The 19,469-nt window shown below is 37.1% G+C and overlaps 1 protein-coding gene across 1 annotated transcript in view; it reads left to right on the top strand.

Annotated features, from left to right (window-relative positions):
* LOC108904475 (semaphorin-2A) overlaps nucleotides 1-18,719 on the top strand; it is a 469,290-nt gene extending 450,571 nt beyond the window's left edge. Inside the window, exons 5-11 of the mRNA XM_023456153.1 lie at nucleotides 8,123-8,230; nucleotides 10,191-10,461; nucleotides 11,183-11,413; nucleotides 12,732-13,145; nucleotides 13,438-13,711; nucleotides 13,895-14,330; nucleotides 15,803-18,719. Of these exons, the coding sequence (XP_023311921.1) occupies nucleotides 8,123-8,230; nucleotides 10,191-10,461; nucleotides 11,183-11,413; nucleotides 12,732-13,145; nucleotides 13,438-13,711; nucleotides 13,895-14,330; nucleotides 15,803-15,874 (1,806 nt within the window). The 3' untranslated portion in view covers nucleotides 15,875-18,719. The remainder of the gene's footprint in view (nucleotides 1-8,122; nucleotides 8,231-10,190; nucleotides 10,462-11,182; nucleotides 11,414-12,731; nucleotides 13,146-13,437; nucleotides 13,712-13,894; nucleotides 14,331-15,802) is intronic.
* The last annotated feature ends 750 nt before the right edge of the window (nucleotides 18,720-19,469 follow it).

The raw sequence follows: 19,469 nt of genomic DNA on the forward strand, positions 1-19,469 counted from the left end.
GCGTCTACGGATATTATAGTTATTAAAATGAATAGCGTTTCGTTTAAAAAAAAAACTTTATTTGGTTCGCTGCCTTATGAGGATAAACTAAAAATAAAAGAATTAGGTGCATTGTTCCTTGAAATTCAGAAGTGCCAGGAAAGCGCGTGACCTTGAAAATTTTAAAATTGTTCGCCTGCGGCGCCATTTAGAGACTCCGGGCACTTAATATCCCGGAAATCAATTCAACAAATGTAACAACCCTAAGCAGAACACATTCAATCAATGTTCAAGCGCCGCCACTGGCTAGGACCATCTAATTGTTACTAGAACTAGTGCTTTGTAAATCAATAGTACTGGGAAATTTGCGGACAATATTTTCAGGATAGACCCCCGTCCCTTTGTTTCTCGTCTTAATTGTCGATTGAACCAGTAGGCGCGACTGTTACAGAACTCGAAGAAGCGGGATTTGCAGTACAAGGCAGCCGGAACAGTAAAACGTCGTTCTCTCACAAGCCGCAGCAATTCGCCATCCGCCTAGATTGCAGTTTAAAGTGCAGCTAATGGATTGCACAACGTAGTGTGCATATGTTAGTGAACATTTCAGTTCTGAGCCGTCATGCAAATTTGCTTTACAATGAAACCGTGTCGCTAAGCGTTAGGCAAATGAGACATTTAACGAAACGTTACGTATCGTTTATGTTGTTAATATTACATCTCGCACGCCGCGGCTTCTGAACAGACACGAAGCAAAAATAGCGAATAGGGAGGCAAAATTATTCGCTATAGTTGAACAAGACGGATTAATTCGACGGTTACCACAAACTACTTAAGAAATTAAGCCAATATACATATTATGTTTCTTACAACACTGTTTTAGTTACACAGCACAAGGTGAGAAAGTGAGATGTCGTATTACAAGTCCCGAAAATTCACCACACTTTCCATTCGGCACTGCCAAGTCGGAAAAAACAACTCACTGGAGTCAAGTAGTAGTAGTAGTAAAAGAGGCGGCCTTAGCCCGGCAATTAGGCCACAAGTGGGCCCTTTTTGCCTACCCCGCCGTCCCATCACCTAACCACTCTCTGCCTCTGACCCTCTTCGAACCTACCCGACGCCCTGATGAACGTCAGGATTTTGATCCATGGAAGGTCTCTCACCTTCAACCCCTTGCAGCTCTTCAGCACCAAAGACTGTATGTCTTATTCTCCCAAAGGCTCCACACTGTCCCAGAAGGTGGACAGGGGTGTCATCCCCTTCGCCACATTTCGGGCATAGAGGGTCCTCCTCAATTATTATTAAGCTTAAATGCCTCCTAAGTCTGCAGTGGCCTGTCGGAAGCCCCACCATTTGGTTTAGGGCTCTTCGACCGAGGCTCAGCAGCCATCTCGTCTTGGATTTGCTAGGTCCATGTAGGTCCAACTATGGGCCTGCCTACATCCTCTATTTCTCCTCTAATTATGACCTAAAGTTTGATAGAGCCATTTATTTAGGGCCCCGTTAATGCTGGCTCGTGTGATACCTAAGATTGGTTCAGGTCCCTGTCCAGGTCCCCTGGACCCAAGACGAGCTAATTGATCCGCCCTCTCGTTACCAGGGATACCCATATGGCCTGGGACCCAAACCAACTCTAATTCTTTTCGTCTGGCCAATGACTCTAGAGCGTCTCCACATTCCTGGACAAGGACAGACCTAGTCCTCGGGGAAATAACCGCTCTGAGAGCGATCTGTCTGTCGGAGCAGATAACAATCTTCTCCTCTGCACAATTTCTTACCTCCTCCTTGCTTGTTGTCTGTCGGAACAGATAACAATCTTCTCCTCTGCACAATTCCTTACCTGCTCCTTGCTTGCTACCATCAAAATAGCAAAAACCTCGGCCTGGAAGACTGTAGCATACATACCCAGTAAAAAGCTTTCCTGGATGCCGCCGCTGCCTTCCAGATAAATTCCTGCTCCTGAAAACTCGTCTTCTACCCGAGATCCATCAGTATAGCATACTAGGGATCCCGGGGATAACATATCACCATCCTGCTTCCACTGCTCTCTCGAGGGGAAAGTGGTGAATACTTCCTTCCTAACCTAAGCCGGTCCTCTGCTTCCGTAACCCTCATGGCGGATATTGGGATGTCTCTTTCCGCTCTGAGGGCCACGGCAGCATGCCTTTCGCTCTCCAACCGCCGGCGTCCCTTATCCTAAGGTATGCCGCCATCGCCTTCCTCATAATCCAGGTAGGAAGGGTCGGCAGCACCAAAAGGACCTCTAACGCAGCCGTTGGGGTCGTCCTTATTGCCCCTGTAATACCTAAGCAGGCAAGTCTCTGGATTCTCAACAGCTTCCTGGCTACCGTCACCAGGTCCACACACGACCACCAGACCAAGGCCCCATACTGCAGCCTCGGCGTGACTACGGCCGTGTACACCCAGTGAAGCACCCTTGGATTGAGTCCCCAGTTTTTGCCAACTACCTTTCTTAACTGCCAGAGGGTTGCCACTGATTTCCGGGTAATCCTTTCAACATGTGGCCCCCACGACAGTTTGCTGTCCAGGATTACCCCCAAGTATTTGACTTCCCTGACCAAAGTCAGGGGCCTCCCATACATGGTTGGAGCCCTGAAATCACCTATCAAGTCACCCTGGAGTCAAGGACAACGTCTCAAAGGACCTACAGCACGACGAGAGAATTAGAAATTTCACGTATCTTTCCAAAATTCCGTAGTAGCGTTCAAAACCGCTCCAAGCAAGTACAAAACGCTCTATCCATGATAGTCGATCGACGAGGACCGATACCGTCAACAACTCCTTCCAGGACGACGCAGCGCGAGAAAGGAAAAAATCACCTCACTTTCAAAAATTCTCGCTATGCAGCATAAACTATATCGACGCGACAGCTCGATTTGATGGTCGCGATTCTGAAACTGGGTATCTAGTCAACTCAAAAGAATATCAAAATTCTAAGATGTCGACGCTTACGTTCCAGGTCTTAACGCGGAATCCAGCCAGGGTCCTGAGAGCCTCCCTAAACCGAAGCCCGCAAGAGCCGCCTGCGGAGAAAGATGAAATGTGAACGAACGTCAACCCTGAGAATCGGCAGATATATAACCAGGGACAGAATACTGGCCAGTGTGTGTACACGTTCAAAACTGCTCGAGTCATTGTATGTAAATGTCAGTGCATGCCATTATTGTTCTATTTAGCCCAAAATAAACAATCAAAAATATTTCTTTAAATATTTTAAGTTAGATTCTCTCCTAGACTGTAAAAAATCGGTGTAAGTAAAGGTTCGGAGTGAATCCACTGAGTGAAATTATTGAGTGCATTTTCACTCAATATTGGGCATTTTGATCATTTTACTCATTTGTGATTGATTATATTTAAAGTAAATTTGAGTAATTTCTGGACAGAAATTGATATATTATTGAGTAAAATTGAGTGAAATTTGAGTGAATTTTTTTTACAGTTTAAGAAAAACATAAACTTGAGTTAGATTCTTTCCAAAAAATCACCCTTACGAGCTCTTTAACTTCGCTCTTCAAGCAATCCGTCTATTCTAATAAAGAACACTTACTGTTAGGAAACATGCGAAATAATAATACACCGCGCCTTCCTCACACAAACCATGAACGGTGGTCTTGGAAAAAATACGTTAGCAGCCTTATATCCTTTCCTTACATCTTCTAATATCGAATGAAGTTATGAGAACGGCAGTCTTTCGTATTCCAGTAATAGAATTTTGATATTAACGTTTATATAGATAATCGTGGGGCGCGATGAATGCGTTATGGAATATCAAGTAGGCAGTATCCAAAACTGTCAAGTTACAAGTTGAAATTTATAGAGCAAGTGGATAACTGGATAACTTTCGCATGCATAGTATTTCGCATACTGGCCGGATTAAATTAAACGGCAAAAGTTTAATGGACCGGCGGCCGAATATTTCTTACACGCATGGGCGCCGCCGCATGGGCACCGAGCGGCGTTTTCCCCTTTAGATTAAGGAAAATCGCAAGGTGAATATATATTAGTTAGAACTTAGCGGAGCCGTCAAAAATTTTTTCAAAAGTAATAGTATACTAACCCTTCTCCCACACTACCCTAAATTACTTTAACGTGAGACAATTTAATTGTCTTTAATCAAATTCATATCGTTTTTTCTGTGTCGATATTTATTTTTTAAATTTTAATTAAAGAGTAATTTGTCCAATTAAAACCATGGAAATTTTTTTGTATTACCATACGTTCCTACTACTAGGTACAGCTGTGGACACAAAAAGGTTTCCTGCGTAAAATGTGTAAAGGATTTTAAAGATCAAAACTAATGAATTCCTATTTTATACAGGAGCGTAAGTGATTTTTTATATGACTGCCTTGCAAAAGGGCGTTTTGCGCACGGAAAACACGCTCTGAAAACGGTATTTTGCACACGCCGTGTGCTAAACATTTTGCATTTTGTCATCTTTGCACATGCGTCTCCAGATTGTGATTTTTGTTTGATGTTGTCACCCAAATTATGCAATGTTTCAAGTTGGCTGAGTTTCATAGCAACCGTCACGGCTCCTTTATTTTGTTGATTAGATACTTCAAAAATTGTTGAATTCCCAAGGTTTGGGTGTGAAAATGTATGATTCTGAAGAGATTTTACAGAAAGCAAGCGAAATATGTTCGGAACTGCTGCCCACAAAATCCAGAAGCAGGTATGAAGCTGAGTTAAGCCGATTTATGGACTGGCGACTATCCAAAAATGTCCAAACTTTCTCAGAAAACGCAGTAATGGTGTATTTTGAAGAACTATCTAAGAAATATAAATCTTCGACGTTGTGGACGATTTTTTCGATGCTCAAGTCAACGTTAAGTGCCAATCACAACATAGATCTTGGAAGCTATAAAAAGTTGCAAGCGCTAATCAAACGAAAATCCGAAAACTACGTCCCAAAGAAGTCCCTAATCCTCGCAGAAGATGATTTTTGCCGGTTTTTGACGAAAGCATCGGACGACAAATATTTACTTATCAAGGCGGTGGTGGCCTATCTGGGGCATGTCGAAGGGAGGAATTATGTTATCTCAAAATAGAAGACACCAAAGATTTCGGCAGTGCTATGCTGATTAAACTGAAGAATACAAAAACAAAGGTTCCAAGGTGTTTTACAATTACAGGAAGCCTTTACACTATCTTAAAAAAGTACTGTGCTCTTCGTCCTCCTAATCTGAAGACAGGCATTTTTTTTAAACTATCAAAACGGAAAATGTTCAAGCCAAAACGTTGGCATCAACAAAATTGGAAACATGGTTAGGGAAATCGCCAAGTTTTTGATGCTAGAGAATCCAGAAAGTTACACGGGACATTGTTTTCGGCGTTCATCGGCCACAATTTTAGTCAATTTTGGCTCAAATCTGCTTTGCCCTCAAACGCCATGGAGGGTGGAAATTCAGTACAGTTGCCGAAGGCTACGTTGATGACTATTTGAGAAATAAAATGGAAGTTTCGAAAAAGATAGAGTCTTCAGTGTCTTCTGCTGCCACAGAACCAGAACAACGATCGTCTACTGGAATACAACAAGAAAACAACGACCGCACGCTGAAAAACTGCACTAAAAACACGACACCAAAAATATTCTCTACCGAAAACAAGGTGCACAATAATACTGCTTTTCCCAGCGTAACCTTGAAGGAATGTTCAAATGTTACCATAAATATTAAATATTAGTTTTTTTTGTTAATGCGTTAGCAATTTTCTTAATAAAAACGAGTTAAATTAAAAGTTGTATTTAATTTATTTTGTTAATGCGTTGGCAATTTTAGTAAAAAAAACGATTTAAATTAAAATTTGATTTTTGTGGTCTCTGTTTGCAGTCTTATAAAAAGTATCGTAAAAAACTCGTTTGAAAACCTCTTTGCACACTCGCTCAACTTGTGGACCTCGCCTTCGGCTCGGTCCACCAATATGTCTCGCTCGTGTGCAAAGAGTCGTTTTCAAACCTTGTTGTTTAATATACTATTAAACCGGAAACTTTTTATTATCCACAGCTGTACACACTGACACTGCTCTGGGTGGGTTCCTCCGACCCTCCCCCCTCTCCTCTTCTTTATATAGCTCTCCAAGGAGCGGCATCGCTTAATATGTGCCTATTGCCTCCACTGATTTTCTTGTCAATTACACGCATTATTGATTAAAACATATGACGGCAGTTACTTGTGCCGTCTTCCGCTTAACATTAAATGACCTGTGACATTTAATTTCGGTATTATCTGCTCTACATCGCGCTCGAGAGGGATCTCAGGTGCTTCAAACAACGACAAATCTGTCTATACGGTATTACAATTGATTATATTACTGATACTTGAGAAGCTTTCGCTTCTTTGAGAGCTACTCTTATAGAAAGTTGTATTTATTAATAAGAGCCATCGAAAATACCGGTTTTTCTTTTTGTATATGCTTATTTATTGGGAAATGAGACATTATTAAAAAAAATAATAAATGGTGATAAAATGTAAGAATCATTAATTCTGCCTTAATAGAAAGATTCTGCATGTTGACGAAGGGGCAATAGTTAACTAAAGGTACAAAAGTATATACAGAGCTATCACGTGGTGGTAAAAACTAAATATTCTTTTTTTGCTTTGCCTTCAAGGCAGAGCATTTTTATTATTAGAAAAGATTATTTATTGGTCTGTTATAATTTTCCTGGTAGAGTTTAATTAAACTGTCATAATTATAGAGTATTTTCTAATGTCCGAAAGTAAATCGTACATTTCAGGTCCGTCCTTTGTTTTTTATAAATAAATCGAAATGTATGCTCAAATAGATATTCCTCAGAATACTTTACTCGAAAGGTTTAAAATATCCAGTCTAGAACAACGCAGAAATATGCACTCTGCAATGTTTCTTTACATTTTGCATGGCATGTATGATTGTTAGGGATCGGAAATGTTAGGGCGATTGCAATGTGGTACAGGGTTGGCTATAGGCCGAGATCTCTTTTATGCAATTTTATTCAAACAAGAGATTTCTTTATATCCTTTTGATTTAGATTTCAAAAAAGATTCATTATTAATTACATTAAATCACATTCGTTACGTATGTTTTATTTTGTAATATGTATCATTGACCTAATCTAATTAGGTAATAAGCAACAAGCGCCCCACTTTCAATAATAACACCCCGATGAATTATCTTCTTATCTTATCGATAAAATTTCGCAAATAGTCCTAAACGATCACTTTTAAAATGGGCCATTTTTGTCGACCCGCAGTGTGAAAGGTAAGAAAAGAATTTATATTCCCGTGACAGCGAACCGTCAACCTCGATCGACGGAATCGTTCCCGGGAATAACAAACGCCTAATTTCGCAGAAGGAAGAAGTTGCCCGGCGTTGAATCGGAATGGCTGTTAACCTCCGACCGCGAAAATACTGCTGGCTATCGATTCCCCTAGGGAGCAACTTCTTATAGAGTTGGAAAAAGTTTAGTTCCCTACAGTGTAAAAAGCTCTGATCGGTCGATTGGAGTAGAAAGTGGCGTGTTATATGCTGCTGACCGCCTGGGACTTCTTTACTGGACGTGTTAAGTCTCATATAACAACATACGATGCCTTCACGTCGAGGAACTCATTTATAGAACCGAACGGTTACGTATTTATCACTCCGGGCGATTTTCCTTTTCTATACGTTGCGTTTCTCTGTACCGGAAGCCATTTGACCATGGAAGAACATTATATTCAAAATCAAAGCAGCATATAAAGACAATGTTTTCACTTTTTTTACGCCCAAGCTAATTATTATCAAACTTAGACTGCTCTTAAGAAAATCAATATTTAATTTGCTCTAACAAGGCTCCAAATATTCCTCATTTATCAGATTCGGATAAAATTAATAATTATTTTTCTTATATTTCCAATAACTATATAAAATTGAATTATAATAATAGATTGTATAATAATCTAATATATGCGATATATATTGCATCTCCAGATATACTTTTCTTTAAAATTCTTATTGTAGTCTTGAAGAAGGCAGGAAATCATTCGAAACGTTGGCAAACTGCAAAAAATCACGGAAATAAATAGACTAAATCATCCTGTGGAATATTTGTTCCTGTCATTTTAAATGTAAGACTTTTACACTATTTTTAATGTGTAAACATTTTTTCAGCACTTCGATTGCAGAAACCACATCCGAGTGATTCAGTCCATGGGTGATGGCAGTCGACTGTATATTTGCGGAACAAATGCACACAATCCGAAAGACTGGGTAATCAATGTAAGTATACAATTGAAAATAGAAAAATATGTTTTCATAGTTTTATTTACTTTCATGTTATTCAATTGTTCACATCACCCTTTTTGAGTCACTGAAAATGACCCAAAAAGTAGGTTTAGAAGCGAAGTGATGAAGAAAAAAACGACTTTAGATATCTCAATATTTTTTATTTAACTCCATGATCCAAATTTCGGATACTATTTTGTGCTTTTCCTAGTAGTACTAAGTAATAATTTCATCCACATTCCAAGAAAGAATTAACAATATTCTAGAACGTACTATTTCCTTCTTCTTGACAAATCAAAAACTTTCTTAACAGAATACCTTACCTCCATATGATTCTCAAGTTCTTTAGAATGTTCCTTTCACGAAGTATCTGTTACTTTTTGAAATATCCATTGATTGATTTAAATATCATATCATAAAAAAAGGTTGGGGGCAAAAACATCGTTAAATTTCTCTTGAAAGAGCAATCATACACGATATACAATTTCTACGATTTCCGAAGCTTAAGGCTCTCCGTTAATATTCTATTCGGTGGGGCTTTGGACGTAACGTTTTAGCATGTGGCGGTAAATACGATGCGCTGAATAATTCAATATCCATCTGGTTACCAGCTACCACTTAACTAACGTCGATGTGTATTCATTATTCAACCGACTAAAGCCTCTAGCTTAGAGGGACATAAAGTCGAACGCCAAATCCGCGCGATTTTTGCGAGGAAATCACCGGCAATGCACCCGTAAATCTTTAATGCCACGTTTGGGATGCAGTTTAAACCGCTATTCGCAATACTCATCAAAATCTTGCTATTAGATGTATACCTTTTAATATGGATGTATGAATTTATCGTCGTGCCGTTCGGTCTCGGGCACGTTTGCTCGTGTCTGTTGTGGTGTCTGAGCTTACTCTTGGTATTAGGTATACTTTTTATTATGGATCTACGAATCTCTTATCGTGCCCTTTGGTCTCGGTGATATCTGATCGTATCTATTGTAGCTTCTGAGCTGACTTCTCTATTAGATATACCTTTTAGTATGGATCTATGAATCTCTTAACGTGCCGTTTGGTCTCGGTGATGTCTGCTCATATCCATTGTAACGTCTGAGCTGACTCTTGCTACTAGGTATATGTTTTAGTATAGATCTATGAATCTCTTGTCGTGCCCTTCGGCTTATATAACGTTTGCTCGTATCGATGGTAGCGTGACAATTGAGTCTATTAGGAGATCTGGCGTTTCCCATGTTTGTTAAGCCTTTGACGTGTCTAACATCTTTGTAGAGTTAAGTTCCGCTACTAACAATTTTGTTACTCAAGCATTTTCGCCACATTTCTGAATTACGGCTATTCGAATTCTGCCTTGAATTTTTTGTAATTTTTCAGTTCACACACTCGAGTGTTTCGGTTGATTAGTTTAAGGATCCGGAAGTTTAATGAAAATAACTCTAACCTTCCGTTTTTTTTTCGGCTTTCAATTCAAGGACAAATTTTTTTTATACGGTAATTGCATACGTACAAATGTTGTGTATATTAACGGGAGAGAAATGCCTGTGGCTTAAAATACTATGGAGATAGAGATATATGGGTGAATTACTCTTTGTATCAACATTTCCATTAAAAAAAAGCAAACAGCAAAAATTTACGACCCTGCCTTCGCTGATACAACTGACACTGAAAATTTTGCTTACGAGTACGAAAAATTTATCTAAATTAAAGATTTAATTGTACGATAAACCGCAATTTATTCCATGCAGAGGTCATAGGTTAGGCCATCCTTCTTTTTTATATTCACACATCGCGCAGTTTTTATCAACGCGTTTTTCAGCCGCGGCACATTGTTTTCCATCGCTTTTACTTTCCCACGAAGAAAAATCAATTGTTTACCGGCAAACCTCGTCGAAAATAGAACTTTTTGTACGATGCCACCGCCTCCGAAAGAATAACATATAATTTTTCCCAGTCGAACCTGACCCATCTGCCCCGGAACACATTCGTACCGGGCATCGGCATGGGCATAGCGAAATGCCCCTACGACCCCGCAGATAACTCAACGGCCGTGTGGGTGGAGAAGGGCAATCCCGGGGATCTGGCTGGCCTCTACTCCGGCACCAACGCTGAGTTCACAAAAGCTGACACCGTCATTTTCCGAACGGACCTCCACAATTTAACGACAGGCAGGAAAGAGTACAGCTTCAAGAGGACGCTGAAATACGACTCCAAGTGGCTCGACAGTAAGTGGTGTTCGCTCATTTATATTTTTTCCTCCCCACGTTGGGCGCCAAAAAATATTTTTATGAAATTACTACTCTGTTCATAAACATTTATTTTGAAATATATACGGGAACTTTTCCTGTAATACTTGCCCCACGTTGGGCGCCAATATCAAGTAAGTATTTAATTTACAACGTTAGTCTTACCTAAGGGAAAAACTTTTTTTGAAGAAATTGTGCGAGGGCAACCCCCGCCAGTTTAATTATACGTGTCTAACAGGTGATGCAATCCTTAACTACCGAAAGTTTTCTTTTATAATCCAGTAATTTTGGAGTGCATTTACATATATATTAATCCCAAGTTAGAAGTTTTACGACACAAAATGACCCCGATTATTTAAACACCCTTACATTCTTAAACACGGTTTTTTCGGGCGGGCAACGAACATATAAAAATGTAAATTGATACTAAATTAAGTCATCGCGCCGAAGTTAATGTACCTTTTATAGTTTGGCCCCAACCATTTTCTTGTTAAACTCAATTAAATCGCGTCACTTTCCTGTCCTCGTTTGTCGTCGGCTAATAAAAATGTTTAAAAACATTTCATCGTAATTTTGACATTCAAATAGACATGAACGTGTAAAAGTATGCATCAGAATCATGAAGTGAAACGTTCTTTTTTATTTTATCGCCGTGAAAATTGATGGACGTGAATTGAAACTGGGAAATTCTTATTTTCAGAGCCTAACTTTGTGGGATCGTTTGATATCGGCGAATACGTTTTATTCTTCTTCAGAGAGACAGCCGTGGAATACATCAACTGCGGTAAAAGCGTCTATTCTAGGGTCGCGAGGGTCTGCAAGAAGGACACGGGAGGGAAGAACACCCTTTCGCAGAACTGGGCGACCTATCTTAAAGCTAGACTGAACTGTTCCATTCCGGGGGAGTTTCCATTCTATTTCAACGAAATTCGTAAGTATTCAGTGGAACACTAACAGTAACTCTACGTTTAATTAAACAGGACTTATCTTACTTGAGAGAGCAAGATATCGGAATTTACATTTATAAACTAATTTCATTTTTGTTTTTATACTCTTTTCGTAGAATTATTATTTTAGTAAAAGGTCAGAAGCTATCCACAAATACATATTAACTGAAATTTATCTTAGTTTTAGAATTTGAATGGCAATTATTTTTTTTTAGTAAACATCGCATGGCAATGTAGTCTGAGAGGATTTCAAAATTCTTTTGTGATCAGTCAGAAAAGATCACCCTATATATTTTTTTCTTCTACAACATATTGAAAGTACATAAAGCGTGTGTGTATGTGACAAAAACCAATCATTTGATTTTTTACACTTCTCCAACATTAGATTTTGCAAAGAAATTCTGATAGGCACTTTTTTAGTTAACTTTTCAATAACAATGAAAAACGGTTAGGACCAATATTTTCATATCAGGAATACTTGATAAAACTGGAACATTGTGTGGGGTGAAACTCCTATAACATACAAATTGCTAGCGATTACAAAGATAATAAAGGCAAAAATGAAATTGACATAAAAGAATTTGATATTGGTTGCAGCCTATCAAATGCAGTAACTAAGACCCAGTACTTTGAGTCTCGGTTAAAGGTTGATTAACTGATCAGGCGATTAGGCTGTACATATACTAATTTTTTTATAAAGTATAATCACAGTCTATTCGCCTGATTAGTTAATGAAGCCTTAACCAAGACTCAAAATACCGGGCCTAAATCGGTATAGATTACATCCACCTACAACTACTTATCCAAGAATTTCTATAGATATTGTGTAATTAACAATAAATTTGTTGTCGTGGATCGAGCTTTCATAAAATTATACACAAAAATATTTATTACAAGTCAGACTATTATTAATACTCGACGGAAATATGAAAATATTAGTACAGTTGTTTTTACTAAAATAATACATATTAAAAAATTGAAGAAATTTTATTGTTAAATCTAAAGTTAAGCAAAGTGTCACTGACTTATGTACCTACTTAATATACTGTATGGATTAATATAAAAATAAAAAATAATAGAAACTTTTCTGAATACTGTACTGGTATATTTTAATTCTGAGTTCAAGAGCCTGTTGACCTTAACTGGTATATGGTGTACCAAAAATAAATAAACTCTCCCAAGCTGCAGCCAAAATAAATTTTACTGAGAAATGAATTGCCATTCATCATCATTTTCTAGTCATTCCATACCCTGCCTTTACATGTATTCTTACAACTAAAAAGGTACAATATTTATTTTCAGAGAGCATTTACAAAGTACCAGGCGACGACACCAAATTCTACGGGACATTCACCACCTCCACCAACGGACTGATGGGCTCCGCCATCTGCTCGTTCAAACTTTCGGACATCCAGGATGTTTTCAGAGGGAAATTCAAAGAACAAGCCACCTCTTCGTCAGCCTGGCTGCCAGTCTTATCCAGCAGGGTTCCCGAACCAAGACCGGGCACTTGCGTGAATGATACGGAAACTTTACCGGACACCGTGTTGCATTTCATAAGGAGCCATCCTCTCATGGACTCTGCTGTGATGCATGAAAACGAGAAGCCCGTCTTCTTCAAGAGGGATATATTCTTTACGAAATTAGTCGTGGATAAAATCAGGGTTGATATTGGCGGCGCAGTTTTGGACTACACCGTGTACTACGCGGGAACAAGTAAGTTTGAATTTAGCTTCTTCTAAAAGGTAGTTAAGAGAAATGGCACCGCTGTAGCAACCGCAGCAGTAAGTTTATAAATTACGCTATCAGATAAGTCAAAATAAGGGCAGAAGTTTGCTCCAAATTTTGACGTTTGTAGGCGTAAGGATCCAGAAGGAGTTCTGATGGATGACCTCAGATATAATAGATTAGATTAGATTTTATGGTGTCGATTGTGATCCCAACTGTTCAGAATAAATGCAAAAATCTCCAGCGTTTAATTTCTTGTATTAATTCACTTCTGTTTCAGACGACGGGAGAGTTCACAAAATCGTAGAATGGGCCAAAGAAGAAGGATCAGCCTCGATACTTTTAGACATTTTTGATGTGACTCCTGGAGAACCCATACAAGTCATGGAGATTTCTAAGGAGCACAAAGCTCTATTTGTTGCTTCGGACCACAGGGTCAAACAGGTGGACCTGGTGATGTGCAATAGAAGATACGATAATTGCCTTAGATGTGTCCACGATCCTTACTGTGGCTGGGATAAGGACTCTAATGTCTGCAAGCCATACTCCCCAGGGTCAGTATTCTAAATGATTTGTGAAAACTGATTTTTTCAACCTTTTTTTTGTAATTTTCATACCCCGCCACTGAACAGGCTTGTATAACCTCAAACAACTTTGTTAAAAAAATAATAATTTCATATTAACATTTACGTACTAGTATTCAATTTCACCTCATATAACGATTTATTCGATTTCAGTTTGCTGCAAGACGTCTCCAACAGCACCATCGACGTATGCGACAGCAGCGTAGTAAAAAAGAAGATGGTGGTGACCTGGGGCCAGAGCCTCCACCTGGGGTGCTTCCTGAAGATGCCCGCGGTCCTAGCCTCCCAGACCATCACCTGGTACCACTACTCGAAGGAGAAGGGCCGTTACAAGATCCAATATAGGCCGGATAAATACATAGAGACCTCTGAACACGGGCTAGTGATCATCGCTGTGACCGAAGCGGACGCGGGAAGATACGATTGCTGGATGGGGGCGTCCCTTTTATGTTCCTACAACGTTACGGTTGATGCTCACCGCTGTTCGCCCCCGGCCAAGAGCAATGACTATCAGAAGATTTATTCGGACTGGTGCCACGAATTCGAGAAGTACAAGTCGGCGATGAAGAGTTGGGAGAGGAAGCAAGCAGTAAGTATTGGATTAGTTTGTTCTTAAAACTTTAAGAGTTGAAATTTCACTTCATTTCGTGTAACTAAGTGCCAAAATATTCGAGTAGATGTGTCCATTATCGATTAAATTGATGAAATCAGCTATCAAATCGAAACCGAGATTGAAGAAAAGGAGCTTGTGACTTCTGTTTTGCGTATTTCAGTTTGTAAATTAGTAGAAGACATTTAGAATTATTTTTTGAGCTCTATAGTAGGATCATATTCGATGCAAAGTAGAGCAAAAAGTTGTCGGTCTTTTATCAAAGGAAAATCGTGTCATCATTTTTAGGAGGCGTAAGATAAACCATTTCAAATTTAAAATGAAATTCAGTGTTAAATCTGAAATACCGCTGCATATGCACTGTGTTCTGGTAGTAGCTGATGTAGTCGCCCAGATGCATCGAGTGTACAAAGTGGTCAGTTATACGTCAAATACTAACCTGGCGAGCTTGATCGTAAAACAGAGAGCACCTCCAAAAGATAAGTAAACAACAGTGGCGCGTACAGAGGTAAAATCTAGTATATATGTAGAAATTAAAAAACAAATTGGATTTATAATAAATTACATTTAATATAAATGGTTTATGAGAATAGAGAGAGAATTTTTGTAGGAACAAAGGTGCCAGACGTGAACTGATCCCTTCGTCCCTTCATAATGTATAAAGAAATTATTCAATTTCTAAAACCCTTAAAAGCGTATGGCACTGGATCCCTTCACAAGCAATGATGTAGTACTTTGCATCGAATATGATCCTACTATAGTAATTTTAACATCGCTAAATGTATTTTTCAAGTTAGATTTGAATGTGATTCAGAAATACATATTTAACAACGAAACGAAAAAAGCGAAACAGTGGCAGAGATCATATCAAATAAGCAATAGATCTTTGGTGCATATATTTGTATTTGTAGGGATATTATTGTCAAATTGTCCATATTTATACCCCAGATAGTTTAGGATTCCCTGTGTTTGTTTGCTATTAGACAGATACCATATTTCTTTTTATCTTTTTTTACATTTTCTGTTACTTTTGTTCCAATAAGTGTTAATACACTTTCTTTTTGTGAAAACATGCACTTTTTTTATAATTGTATAGGGGTTGAATAAGTTCATGTTGAATAAATTCATGTTGAATTCCAAGAGATGGCGTTACCAGAACTGCATGCGTGTAGTTCGAGATGGTAACGCACCTGTGAAGAAGTACTATAAGCAAGCTTGAAATTTAGTGTATGTTCTTGGATAACCTCAAAAGACAGCCATTTGTCCGACATGGAATTAAAAGTGCTGCCAGGAAGATAGGAAAATAGTGGCGAGCTATGGAAAATACTTTCAGTGACATGTGTTTTACTAATTATTTTAAAGCGTTACTTTTACCAAAAAACCAGCAAGAACTTATTCAACATCCCGTTACTATTTTTTTTGTTATTAATTGGTTCGTGTCTACTTTGCAGCAGTGCTCTTCAAGGCAGAACAACAGCAACCAAAACAGCCACCCAAATGAGATATACCGACCCCTAGTGTGATAGCTGATAGAGCGTGGTCCCCTTGCACTAACGTTCTTAGGTATCCCTTTGTATTGGACTCTCGTGCTGTTCATGTAAATAGTCGGTGCGCGCGGGAGCTGTAACTAGGATTTAATACTTAGACTGAAATTTTTTTAATGTGTAACCAGTCAAAAGTGCCCCGTTTTTGTGATGGACTCTTATCTAAGCAGTGCTTAAAAATTAACGTGCTTTTACTTACCTCTTTTGATGTGATCGAGACATACTTTCTTTCGACGGTTTTTAGTATTCGATATTCCGCTTGGTTTTATGCAGTTTCCTTTAATGATGTCAATGAGTTGAATTTAAAAATCATCTAAATATTGTAGATCTGTGATATATGTGTATTGTAATTAAGTAAAAATTAACTATTCTTTGGATAATTTTAACTCAAAATGGATGAATCCGATTAATAAACTGATCTTTGGACCAAAGCGCATGGATGGACTCTAATATAAGGTTTTAAAAAAAAAACAGAATTATACTGTAAAATTTAGTGCATATTCAAAGCAATACTTTTCGCTTGCATGTGTTGGTCCCTCAAGATAATATATCTATATAATTATATTATTATGTATAATGTAAATATTTCCATTCGTTTCCTTTTCGTTACTTATTACAAGCGACATACGTTGGAAACCATACACCAGGTGGTAAAAAAACTGCATATCCATTTTGCTCGTTTATATTACAGTCAAACTTAGGAATTAAAATACTAGATGGTGACGTTCCTACAAAGTATTTTAATTATTATAACACAAATCCATAATTTAATATATTCTGCCTTTATTCTTGTTTATGCAACATTCTGTCAAACTTAAGGATGATATCACTAGATGGCGACTTTCATAAAATCCCTGCCACCCTTGTTCATAGCATAAATAAGGATGACAAGCATTTTGTGTGGCGCCATCTACTATTTGGTTCGTTAACTATAGCCCTTTTCTTTTATTCATAATTTCGGAATCATAACACGTTACGATCAACCAAACAGGTTGCTAGATTTCGCATCGTAACGCGTCATGATTTTGAAATCATGAATAAAAGAAAAGGGCTATAGTTAACGAACCAGATAGTAGATGGCAGCACACAAAATGCCTGTCACCCTTATTTATGCTATGAAACAGCTTATATTGTTTATAAATAATGGAATGCGTACTGAAATTTTTCAAAGCTTCTAATACTATGTAACACCAAATCTATCCATAACTTGATAATTTCAGCTTTGAATACAACGTACAGTATTAAATTCATCTTTCGTCATTACCACTCTCGATTTTATTTAGAAATCTTGACCTTTACCGTTTTTATCAATGTTTTCACAACAATTTAGTTATCAACCGATTGAGCTTGTGGATGACAACGCTAGATGGCGCCTCGCTCATAAAATCCCTGTCATCGTTATTCATATCTAAAGGAAGATAGGGATTTTATTTGCTTGTAATATTTTGCCTCGTTAGCTAACTATTTTGTTTATAAACAAGGATATTAAAATTTGTCAATAGTATTAATACTAGCACCAAATTATTAATCCATAATTTGATCATTTTTGCCTTGCATATTTTTTTGTACTGTTTGTGTTGCAAAATTTGGAAGTATTGACTATTAAAAATAAAAAAAAGTTCTTTTGCTCGCCTGGTGGACCGGAAACATGTCTTTTTTATAATATTTACGGACAATCACTGTAAACCACATATATATTACATATTATTATTTGTGGTATGGAAATGTAATGTATAACTATTGTGGAACATTTCACAGTTTTTTTTTATTAAAGTGAAACATGAGATTTGCGGTTGATTGGGAGATTAAATACTCAAAATATAATTTCACCGTAACTATCCGCAATCGACGCAACTTGCGTGTTTTCACCGGACATAGTAAAATGTATCTCGTTTTAGTTTACAAGTGTATCCTGTAAATACCTATGTATAGCTATTTATAAACATTTATGTAATTTATACTATTATTGTAGAAATACAATTGAAGATATTCTAGCTATGCTTAATCCTTTCGATAATACATAAGGCTTTTGGTATTTTTAACTTGCGTTTGTCATCATTTTTCCTTTGATAATATCCAGTTTATGTGTATTTACCCAATTTTAATACTAATATACATATCTTTATCACTGCAATAAAATAACTAATAATTAAATTATGTGTTTCGATTGCATTTACCGTTCACAAAAACGAAGGTTTTCTTTTAAGGAGATTGTCAGTTTGTACTACTAAGAATGTTGAGTTGTTCCTTCTAAAATTGTAGAAGAATATTCTTGTTACGAATTTAAAAATGTAGAAATTTTCATATGATGTCACTTCTATGAAGTGAAGTAGTATGTAATGAATTTATAGGCAAGTTTAACGTAACGGGTAATGCAAAAAACTTGCATCTATTTTTAGACTCTTGGGTTTTCATATGTGAAAAATTGAATTACAGCTAAAAACATGTTAAAAATACATCGTTATTCAAATCGATTCGAATTTTTAAATCGTGAAACTACAAAAAAGAACGAACAAAAAATTGGCGCCTCTTAACGAGTTTTAGCTATAACTCTTTTTTACGCAAAATTGGAGAAACAATAGTGACACTAAAATATAAAAAAATCTGTTTTTGGGTCACCCGTTTAGTCTTACATCATTTTTATTTCTCAGTTATGTAGAGTATAAACCAGTCAACACTCTAGATAGTAATTTTAATATAAATAAATAGTTTTAAGTTAGGAATTATTGTTGTAAGTCTGAGTTGAGACAGTATTTTTATATTACGGTTTTGTAAGGTTTATTTATGTTTAATTTTCATTGCATCTACAATGTTTTATTGTAAATAAACAAACAATAAAGTTCATGCTATAGTAAGATGCTTCTTGATTTCGTTACCAACTAAATTCCACAAAATGTTTAAAGTTAAAAATTACAGTGTGAAGCACAAAACATATAATACAAGTGTGAGTGCGATATAACCTACAAAGTATGTCAATATGTTACATATTATTGCTACTCAATGTCTACTGGTACAAAATATGTAGCTCGCAAAAATACCTATTTCCAACAATATCATTACTTAATGATTAAAATCTTGACTCACCAAAATCTTGTAGTAGCTGCCTACTGCTTGTTGATGGTATGTAGAAAACACTAATTTTAAATGTTAACATTTGGAGTTGTTTGTACAGAAAAGACCACTAAAAATTATTTGCATTATTTGCAAGTTATTGTCATGAAAAATTGTTTCAAATTATGGTTCACTCACTATTTTATTAGCAACATACAAGCCTAACAAATTAGGTAAATCGAAATACTCAACACCCATCTAAATCATGGCGGCAGGTTGATTCAAATTTCAAATGCATTGTTTATGCTTAGTTTAGCTAGATGTTAGTAGATGGCGCAAGTGAGGAGATTTTTTTAAATTTTTATAAATAAAGTTCTTAATACTTTTCAAAAATGATAGTAATTCAGCCTTTACACTTCATTCTTATTAAATAAACTTATTTATAGATTGATCAATTTTTTCATTTAATAAAGCTACAAAATTTTTTTTCTTTTGGCCATAGAACGTGGTGAAATGACCTACT

The sequence above is a fragment of the Anoplophora glabripennis genome, unplaced genomic scaffold (genome assembly GCF_000390285.2).
Source record: "Anoplophora glabripennis isolate ALB-LARVAE unplaced genomic scaffold, Agla_2.0 scaffold84, whole genome shotgun sequence".
NCBI classification, from domain to species: domain Eukaryota; kingdom Metazoa; phylum Arthropoda; class Insecta; order Coleoptera; family Cerambycidae; genus Anoplophora; species Anoplophora glabripennis.